Source organism: Gavialis gangeticus, unplaced genomic scaffold (genome assembly GCF_001723915.1).
Source record: "Gavialis gangeticus isolate Ggan-Ray unplaced genomic scaffold, GavGan_comp1, whole genome shotgun sequence".
Lineage (NCBI taxonomy): Eukaryota > Metazoa > Chordata > Crocodylia > Gavialidae > Gavialis > Gavialis gangeticus.
Genome location: NW_017728992.1, coordinates 142,427,649 through 142,438,751, shown reverse-complemented (window position 1 = coordinate 142,438,751; position 11,103 = coordinate 142,427,649). Strand labels below are relative to the sequence as shown.

The following is an 11,103-nucleotide window of genomic DNA, read 5'->3' as shown; positions in this document are numbered from 1 at the left end:
GGTCGGAAACCAGTTCAGATCTGTAACACAACAGAAGTTCAGTGCACATAAACTTCTTTCAAAATGGCCAGAACTGATTTAAGATAAACCTGGATGGATGTAACATTACATTTAACTGATTTAAGATAAACTGGTTTATTGAACTTCTGTCCCAGATCCCCTCCAGATTCAAATTAACTCACAGTCCCTCAGTATCCCAGGATGCTTTGCACCTCCCCTACAAACACCCTGCACTCCCCTTGCAGGGTAGGTAGGCCAGCCTTGGCCCAAGCTATCTGCTCCAGCCCAGCAGGGAGGCCTGCTCTAGCACCCTCCAGCTTGTGGCCTAGGCCACTGCAGGTATGTGGCTGCATTTCCAGAATCAAAAGTGAATGTCTGTTTGCTTGCTTATCTGATCAATATGCACAGCTTAGACTAACCCTCAAAGATTAGATGGATTCAGGGTCAGGCTTTTTGACTGTGTACTTTTTTAAGGATTTAAGTACTGGGGAAGTAGTTTGAAAAGACCACTAGACAGAGTTCAGAAGAATTATTCTTTTGGAATTAGGTTTGTGGTTACTTAATTTGGTGTGTGCCCAAACGTATCCTGAAATCATTATTTTCCTTCTATTTTCTGTCTATTGTATAATAAGTGAAAAAATAAATTTGAACAGAGTATATTTTAATTTTAAAAGAACATTGTTTAGCATATAAATTATTGCTGCCTGACCATAAACCTAGTTGATATCAAAGCATTTCATTTAGAATTACACATTCATAATTTTCAGTTTATCACATAATGCACATTAGTCATCCAGAGAGCCGTATAGTTTTTTCCTGACAATGTGTATTAGATGCATCACATTACTACTTCCCTTCTCCTCTCTTTACCAAGTGAATCTCCAAAAGCTTCTTACTGTCAACCTTTGGCAAATCTTGGAGATTTTTTACAGAGGCTGTGGTCCCCTGCAGGGCTGATAAAAATGAAAGTGGCTGAATCAATTACATTGCACTCTGCCAATGAATATTTATTAAATTCCACCAAGTAACAACTAACAGTGAAAGACATCATGCTGGCAGCAATTTGAACAAGAGCACCTTGACAGAGCATGCTATGCGTAAAGTACTTCTAGAATTTGATTTCACAACAATAGAGTTGATATAAAGTAATTATGAAACCAGCTCTTTTTGTGGAGTTGCAGAAATTGGCACCATAAGTATTGGGAATCCAGGAATGCAATTAGCAACATTGTAAATCAGACACAGAAGAGAAAGGGATTAGACAGGTAGGTGTTTAGTTTAATTCAAGCACCAGCATTGATCTCCCTGCTATTGTGAGCAGTTGTTCCCAACGCAATTTTAGAAACAAGAAATCATTCTCTAGAAACTGTAAGATGCCAGTGATTTACTGTGTAATTTAAAACAACCCCAATAACAAAACGTAGATCAGCAATGTTGATAAGAGCATTATAGGCTACTTCAAGAGCCACATGTATTATTTTTTTATCTGTGTCTGCTAACAGCATTTCTAAGACCATTCAGCAAAAACCCACACAACTGACATACAGTTCACTGCTTTATAATTTCTTAATAGGCATAATATATAGTAAAATCTTGTCTAGAATAGGAAGTTATTGTGCTGTATGCTAGGCTTGAACTTAGAAAACTCCACCTGCTGTGTAGTAACTCCTCTTGTGGGCACTCTTAGGACACACAAGGTGCGTCTACATGAGACGCCAAATGTGCAGTAGACTAATTCTACTGCGCATTAGTGCATCACAGCAAAAGCCGGGTTAAAGTGCTAATGTGCAGTAGAATTGGTCTACTGAACATTTGAGTCACTAAAAATGCATGCGCTGGTGCTACGATGCAGTAGAACCAGTTACTGCGCATTGAGTTTACTACCTGTAATAACAGGTACTAACTTAATGCACTGTAACTATGGCACATTAATACATGTGTAGATGTGCCCACAAAGTGCAAGGCAGCTTACTCCACTAAGCTTCACCCGGGCAGTTAGTGGGCACGTCTACACATGCATTAATGTGCCGTTGTTACGGCACAGTAAGTTAAGTACCTGTAATAACAGGTACTAACTCAATGCACAGTAAACACAATAGTGCTGGTGCACAGTCTTTTAGTGATGCTAATGCATAGTAGATTATTTATACTGCGCATTAGAACATTAGCACAGCTTTAGCCATGATGCTAATGCACAATAGAATTAGTCTACTATGCATTTAGCATCTTGTGTAAATGCACCCAGGACTGAGTTCCCCTTCCACTCAAGTGTGCATCTCTGGCATGCAGGTTTAGTCCCTGTATGCTGTAAAGATAATTTATGGCAGTCATTACTGGGCTCAGAATGGCAAAACTGGAGCTCCTTGTGCATCTTATTTCATGTTTAATCACTCTTTATTCTTTTGGGCCAGACAAATTTGACACCCCTGTCCCTAAAGGGTAAGTTGAGCTTGGGCAAAGCATAAGTGATTGGGATCAATGTAGAGGTAATCATTTGAATTTAGGAGTTATATATAGGAGGTCAGACTGAGGAGTTAGTCTAGGGCTGTCCAGTGGGCATGCCACGTCAGACCTGCAAGAGGTTAACATGTAGCCCCTAGGCTCCTGTCCACTGCGTATGCTCCTATTGCTTTAGTTGCTGCAGCAGTGGCAGCTGTTGTCTGTGGGGCAGGGCAGCATGGCAGGCCTAATGAGCTCACTGCTTGCATGACCATGTCACTATCAGGGGCTCAGCTGGATGGCTTGTGCCGCTTATGCAGCACCTTGGGGGGAGGGGAGGAAGAGGGGGAATTGCCTAAGCATTGATGGTAGTAGGCAGGTGGGCTCGCACATAAAGAGGGGGGAGGAGAGGAAGGAGGGGCTTATGCTAGTCATGCAGCAGCAGTGGGGAAGGGGACCTCATTCACATAGTGGTAGCATGGGGTAGGAGAGTCTCACACTGGTCACATTGGAGTGGTGAGGTGGAGAATTGCCCACCCAGTGGTGGCAGTGGAGAGGCTACATGCAGCAGATGTCCCGAGGAGTAGCCCTTGCAGTATGCAGCCCACACGGTACACAGCCCCAGTCCTATGACCTGTGCAATGTACAGTCCCAGCCACTCTGAATGTGGACAGCCCTGAACTAATGATGCCTTCTGGCCTTTAACTTCTATAAAATATTGCTGTAAACCAGAGTTTTCTTAGGACAGACTGTTCATATTCCTTTACATGTCCAGTAGAAAACTCTCTGTTGTTCACCAAGTGAGAATAAATGCAGAAGCTGTGTCGATTCTATAAGTATTTTTAGCTGCAGAGTTCCTAGAAAGTACTTAGGGACCACTGCATCAGTCTGGGATTGACTTCTCACATCACATCTAACCATGTAAAGCGGCCATGTTCCATAATGAGAGTAAAAGGGACCATAGGAGCAGCCTTGACCACCCACTTTGTCTGTGAAGCAGTTCTTTTGTATTACCAAGAATTTTTGCTCTTGCAGAAGGAGCTTTCTACTCAGATACAGGACTGGGTGTTTTCCATCCTCTGAATCCTGATAGAACAGCCCCAAAGCCTTGCCCAGAGGCATCTGTTTGTAGAACAAACCTCCAACTAAAAAGCTGGATTGCACAGTGCTGGGTTAGTGCGCAGTATTCATTTCATTTCCCCAAAGGCATCAGTACATGCTGGAGACCATTCTGGTTCTCTGGGGGCCAGCTTACATAAATTTCCTGTTAGTAAGTCTGTCACTGGATAAAGTGCCAGTAACAGTTTGCCAATCCCAAGAAGGCCTTTAGATGCCTTTTTATCTTGGGTATGGGGGATTCTACCAGGACCTTCACTTTGTCAGTGGAGGAGCCTAATCCCCATATTGCTTGGTGCGTACCCCAAATACTTAGCACCCCTACAGCCAGCCTGGCATTTTACAAGATTTGCTATAAGGACTGCAGCCCAAAGTGACTGTATCACTACCCTAATTTCATAGATTTCATATACAGACATTAGGGCTGGAAGGAACTTCGGAAGATCACTGAGTCCAGTCCCCTGCCCCAAGGCAGGAAGTCAGCTAGGGTCAAAGGATCCCAGCAAGATAGGCATCCAAATGTTTCTTAAAAGAGTCCAGAGTAGGTGCTTGCACCACCTCTGCAGGCAGTCTGTTCCAAGCCTTGGGGCTTGGACAGTAACAAAGTTTTTCCTTATGTCCAGCCTAAAACAGTCTTGGAGGAGTTTGTGACCATTTGACCTTGTCATCCCTTGGGGCATTCTGATGAATAGGAGTTCTCCCAGATCCTGATGGACACCCCTTATATACTTATAGGCAACCACCAGGTCCCCCCTGAACCTGCACTTTTCCAAGCTGAAGAGTACCATGGCTCTCAGCCTCTTATCATAGGGCCTGTTCTGCTGCCCTCTGATCATGTGTGTGGCTCTCCTCTGGACTCTCTCAAGCATTTCCACTTTCTTTTTAGATTGTGGAGCCCAAAATAGGATGCAGTACTCCAGCTGTGGCCTCACCAAGGCTGAGTACAGTGGGAGAATGACATCCTGGGATTTGCTTGGGAAGCATCTATGGATGCAAGCCAGAGTTTTGCTCACTTTACCGCTGTGACTTTGAATTGGTGGCTCATATTCATTTTGTGGTCAATCATGACCCCCAAGTCCCTTTCAGCCACGGTGCTAGCAAGCGTAGCACTGCCAAGCCTATAAGCGTGCTGCAGGGTTTTTTTTCCCCCAAGGTGGAACCTTCCAGTTTTCAGTGTTGAATGTCATCAGGTTTTCATCTGCTCATTTTCTGAGCCTGTCGAAGTCGGCCTGGCTCACCACCCTATCCTCAGATGTCGATGCTTTACCCCAAAGTTTGGTGTCATTGGTGAAGTTGGTCAGTCCACTTCTGACACCAGCGTCTACATCGTTAATAAAGATGTTAAAGAGTACAGGCCCAAGGACGGAGTCTTGGGGGACCCCACTGGTCATGGAGCACCATGATGATTTAATTCCATCGAGTACCACTCTCTGGGTCCGACCTTGGAGCCAATTCCCCAGCTATTGGACTGTGATGTAGCCGAGGCCACAGTTGGCCAATTTTTCCATGAGGAGATCATGGGACACCAGATCAAAGGCTTTTTTATAGTCAAGATATATAACGTCAATCTTTTCTCCCTTGTCCAGGTGATAGGTCACCTGGTCATAGAAGGAAATGAGATTGGTCAGGCAAAACCTACCTGCAACAAACCCGTGCTAGCTGTCCCTCAGGATGTTGCCATCAGCCAGTTTGTCAAGAATGAACTCTTTGATTTTTTCCAAAGATCTTCCCTGGGATAGAGGTCAGGCTGATGGGCCTGTAGTTCCCCAGATCTACTTTCCTCCCTTTCTCGAAGATAGGCACCACATTGGCCTAATTCTCTAGAGGTTCCTTCCATGTACAAGTGAACACCTCCACATTGTCAAGATAAGCTGCCACATGCTCCTGGTGAGGCTACATATTTTATTCATTGGAAACTGAAATGTGGCAGAGGCCACCATGGAAATGAAAGGGCAGGGTTCTAAACTGGTACAGGCCCCAAGGCATTGTGAATGCTGTTAACACTTAGGACTCCAAAACAAAGGGAATCTGCCAGTAACCTTTTGTTAAATCCAACAGCAATATATATTTGACCTTCCCCAGCCACTGTAATAATTCATCAATCCAGGGTATTGAGTAGGCTTTGACGTGGCATTCAGCATACAGGAAACAATGCAAAGCCTATCCAGTTTGTCCAGTTTGGGAACTGACAAGATTGGGCTGGACTGTTCACTTGATGAGTTGGCATGCTTGGCCAACTCCTTTACCATTACCCATAGTTGCTCAGGTATTTGGGAGAAATTCTTCTGAATGGAACATGCTGGTTTCAGCAGGATGATCTTACAATCAATTTGTGTGGTCTTTTCCAGCCAAGTTGTAAACATATCTAGAGATTCTTTCAACAAGGCCTTTGCTTCCTCCTGTTGAGCTGTGGACAGGTTCTGCCCCAGAGCAACCTCACTGGTTGGGAGTTGAATTGTCTTTCCCACACCGCTGGTATTGCTGAGAAAGTAGTTGAGGTATTCAGTGCTTCACAGGCTCACTATAGTTTCAGAAGATTCACAAGGTATATTTGAACCTCATGTTGCTTCCTCACCTTCATAAGACAGGTTTCCAACTTGCCCTTTCTCTCATAAGGGCCCTGTCATTTAGCAAGCAATTTCTCTTTGACAGGGGGACCAACAACAGGACCTGATCCCCAGAGGGATAGACCCAGCATTTTATATTCTTACTATATTGTTGTGATTGGTTTTGTCGTGTAGCCTTGAGGTTCACCCAGGCAAATACCCCTACTATGTTCAGTCATTCCTATAGCCTGAAACATATTGGATGATATTTTGAGACTTCATGCCCTGTACCTGCCAGGTCTTATGGAGGAGGTCCAGTAACCTCTGGTCTGCTTCCTGTATAGCAGTTCAAAGGAAGAGAATTCCATGGAGTATTGGGGACCCAGTAAATACAACAGAAGTATATCCCACTTACGGGGTTCTCCAGCTACAAACTTTCTCAACATCTCCTTCAAAGTTCAATTAAACCTCTGCACAGACCATCCATCTGAGTGTGGTAGGTGGAGGTCTTGACCAGGTGGACTTTGATAGAGCCCATACCTCTTGCAATAACCACAACAAAAAAGACCATGCCTTGGTCTGGTAGTATCTTCCATGGGGGGGTCTACCTATAAAACATTTTTTAACAGTTCTATGGCAGTGGCTATTTTTTGGGCTAAGGCATAAAGGATCATCACCACTTCCAGGTACTGGGTAGCATTCCCCATGAGTATAAAATGGTACCCATTTGTGCTCAGCTCCAGCAGCCTGACAATACCTACCCTGACTCATTCCAAGGGGGTACCCACCAAGGGAGGAAGTACCAGTGGCACTTGATGCCTTGGGCATGGGGCCACCAACTGGCAATTGGGACAATACACACAGTAGTCATTAATGTTCTAATAAATCTCTGGTCAAAAGAATCTGGCAAGCACCCACTTCCGTGTTTACTCGATCCCCAGATAGCTTACCCAAGTTATGTCATGGTCCATCTTCAAAACTGGTTGTAATGCAGTTTTGGCAGTGGTAACTGGTACTTCTAGGTGCCAATCATCTTGTCCTGAGAGACCCTAATCAGGACACCTCCTTGTAGTTCAAAGTGGGGATCCTGGGCAACAAAGTAAGGATCTGTCACAATGTTATTCACCTGGGCCAACTATCCACAGAGCGGGGCAAAGATGGGGTCTTCTCTCTGGCTGTGTATGAAGTCAGGTCCTTCTCCTATGGATGCACCTCTCTCTGGTGGGTTGCCCAAGGACCTCAGTCCTGCAGAGTTTTCCTCACAGCCACCCCGATCATACTGGATCCCTTAACCCTTACCCAACCTTTTACCAGGCTCTCCCCCGATGAAAGGTAGCTTAGGGCCCAAACACCTCAAAGTAAGATATCTCCCCAAGGTAGTTCTCAAGGTGATCTTGCATCCCTAGATCCTGCCTGCATCTTGATCCCAGTCCTGACCCACCATTACCAGTTGGTAAAGGTGGCTGGCCACCACTGCATTATACTCAGCCATTTGGCCCCCAATCAATAGCCACACTCTTGCACTTGGATAGGGACTAATATCTCCGTGAATACAGATTGCATATATGCACTGTGTGATTGATAAATAAGCAGGGTCCACAAGCCTCTCATGAACAAATGTCTGTCCAGAGCCTGAATCTACCAGGCCCAGGACCTAAGTATCCCCCACCTTCCCTTGGTTCACATAGGCTCTTTATTTTGAGATCTCCTGTATCTCAGAGATCCTGGACTGTATATAACTGGAGTCTGTCTGGGGGTAATGAGTGGTCCAGTCATTCACACAAAAACAGACCAAGAATTCCCCTTTCCCTGGGCCTAGCCCTACATCCTGGAGGGGATCTTCAACTCCCAGTTACGTGGACCAGTGCGACTGAGCCCTTCCTCATCTCCTTGGGGATCACAGCAGGGTTTTTGGACTGGATGCATGATTTCCACCCAATAACTTTTTACCTATAGGAGGTCCTCCTTGCCTTGAATTTGTGCTTTCTTGGGCCTGTCCCTCTGGTCCGGCAGGATGCTCCTCGCATTCTCATTTGGCTCCCAACAAATTTGCAGCAAAGCAGTCTGCCGCTTTCAGATCATCACCCCAGTGTCAGCAAACCCACTCCCAGCCCCTCACCAGCAATATGCAGCAAAATTATTCTAAAGTTATCAGTTCCATGATTTCACTGGCAGAGCAGCACTCTGATTTTAAGCACTGGGTGCACATGCCTTTGAAGCACTATACAGCAGCTCACAGCTAGGAGTCAGGATTAAGAGGCTGTGACTTGGATGATTACACAGTCTGGTGGGTGGCAAATTGGCTAGAGGGTCGTACCCAGAGAGTGGTAGTGGATTGGGTCGGTATCGACCTGGAAGAGAGTGGGTACTGGGGTCCCGCAGAGCTCGGTCCTTGGACCGATACTCTTCAATGTCTTCATCATTGGCTTGGACGAGGGAGTGAAGTGTACTGTATCCAAGTTTGCGGATGATACAAAACTGTGGGGAGAAGTGGACACACCGGAGGGCAAGCAACAACTGCAGGCAGACCTGGACAGGTTGGACAAATGGGCAGAAAACAATAGAATGCAATTTAAAAAGGGGAAATGCAAAGTGTTGCACCTAGGGAGGAAAAATGTCCAGCACACCTACTGCCTAGGAAATGACCTGCTCGATAGCACGGAAGCAGAAAGGGATCTCGGAGTCCTAGTGGACTCCAAGATGAACCTGAGTCGTCAGTGTGACGAAGTCATCAGAAAAGCTAACTGCACTTTATCGTGCATCAGCAGATGCATGACAAACAACCAAGGAGTTGATACTTCCCCTCTATTGGGCACTCGTCAGACCACAGTTGGAATACTGTATGCAGTTTTGGGCGCCACACTTCAAGAGGGATGTGGATAACCTGGAGAGGGTCCAGAGGAGGGCCACTCATATGGTTAAGGGCTTGCAGACCAAGCCCTATGAGGAGAGACTAAGGCACCTGGACCTCTTCAGCCTCCACAGAAGGTTGAGAGGCAACCTTGTGGCTGCCTATAAATTCATCATGGGGGCACAGAAGGGAATTGGTGAGGCTCTATTCACCAAGGTGCCCCTGGGGGTCACAAGAAATGAAGGCCATAAGCTAGCAGAGGGCAGATTTAGACTGGACATTAGGAGGAACTTCTTCACAGTTAGAGTGGCCAAGGTCTGGAATGGGCTCCCAAGGGAAGTGGTGTTCTCCCCTACCCTAGGGGTCTTCAAGAGGAGATTGGATGGGCATCTGGCTGGGGTCATCTGAACCCAGCACTTTCCTGTGTATGCAGGGGGTCAGACTCGATGATCTGTTGAGGTCCCTTCCGACCCTAACATCTATGAATCTATAAACTCTTCCCAGAATTGGTGTTGGTGCGCCTCTTCTATAGCACAGAGGAGAACACTTCCTCTCTATCAAGATGCCCTGCAGCTGGACTCTCAACAGGGCTTTCTGACCCCTCTTAAAGGGACAGACCCTATTACGGGGAAGTTCAGGGGAAGGCAAAGTTCATGAAACGTGAATAAAGCTAAATGGACAATTTTTCTCAATAGATATTCTAATTTTGAGGCATACTAATTACATTCTGACCTTCCCTAGATATATTTCCGATATATTTCCCACCAGTTGAGATGTCCTAGGTGATAATTCATGATGGACACTTTGCTGTCAAAGAATTAAAAGAATGCATTTATATTGCATGTATACATGTGTGCTTCATAAACAGTGTTTTTGTTTGTATTAACAGGTCTCTCCAACTCATAATCGTCCTGCAGGGAGTGGAGAGCAGAAACAGACTCACACAGTTCTCTCATCACCACCCAGAGTATCATTTGGCCTGAGGTATGTGATTGTTAACACCTGCTGACAGACCAGAGGCTCAGAAGTTGGAGGAAGTCTAGTAAGATGTAGGTGGCAGAAGCACAGAAGAGTCAAATGCCCAGAATAAGAATTGCCATCATTTGCATTTCCTTTCAATAGGATAACAGCAAGAAAAGGATTTCAATCTCCATATTCCTTTTGCTATAACAAACAGTAAAGGTGTGAGAAGGAGGATATTTATCCACTAGAAGTTTCAAAAAACAGGCTATTAAACAGTACCCTAGAAGTTACAACACATGAACCTGAACCATGTTCAGATCCAGACCTGAATTTCCCTACAATTCAAGGGTAGTTTTATTCCAGTCTGGAAGTTCTCTGAATTTCATTCACTTCACTTTTACATAGTATCCTGAGAGGTCTCTGTTCATCACAATTTCTGCATTCTCTCTGCTTGACTCATAAAAAGTTCTCATAGCAAATAAATTAGGTCAAAGTTTTTGGTTTCACAGCAAACCATATTCTTTTCTCTTGACTGTGGAGGCCTGGCACTTCCATTAAAGGCAATGGATTTTAAGTCAGGCTCCATATAGAAAGGAAAACTCATCATATGTGCTTCAGATCAAAACAAGCACACAACATTTCATTTCTAAATTTCTGAGGTACCCTTAAAAGCTGCTTATATCCCTAAGTTTGTTTGCACTCTGAAAAGAGACTTAAGCTATAAAACAATTTTTGCAGCTTTTTCCTTTATGACTTCCAGATCCAATTTCTTCTGTTTATCAGTCAAATTATTTCTCTAATTGCATATGGTACAAGCTCAGCCTGGGATCTGGACATCAAGGTGGATTCTTCCTCGCTTGTGCATCATTCCCATTAATCAATTTTCAGCAATCAAAACATTGTATTGTTAAAACATCCTGCTCACAATAGAGCCAACCTTTGCCCACAGGAGGCAGAGAATGTTCATAGTTTCATAGTTGGCAGGATCAGAAGGGACCTACGCAGATCATCAAGTCCGACCCCCTGCCATGGGCAGGAAAGGATGCTGGGGTCAAATGACCCTGGCTAGGTGGCTGTCTAGCCTCCTTTTGAAGCCCCCAGGGTAGGAGTGAGCACCACTTCCCTTGGACATTGGTTCCAGCTCCTAGCTGCCCTGACAGTGAAGTAGTGCTTCCTGATATCTAGCCT

At 45.1% G+C, this 11,103-nt stretch overlaps 1 protein-coding gene across 1 annotated transcript in view; it reads left to right on the top strand.

The window, feature by feature from the left end:
* The window catches only part of ZNF704 (zinc finger protein 704), a 200,103-nt gene that overhangs the window by 178,410 nt on the left and 10,590 nt on the right, over positions 1-11,103 (top strand). Inside the window, exon 7 of the mRNA XM_019527837.1 lies at positions 9,842-9,936. Coding sequence (XP_019383382.1) covers positions 9,842-9,936 — 95 coding nt within the window. The remainder of the gene's footprint in view (positions 1-9,841; positions 9,937-11,103) is intronic.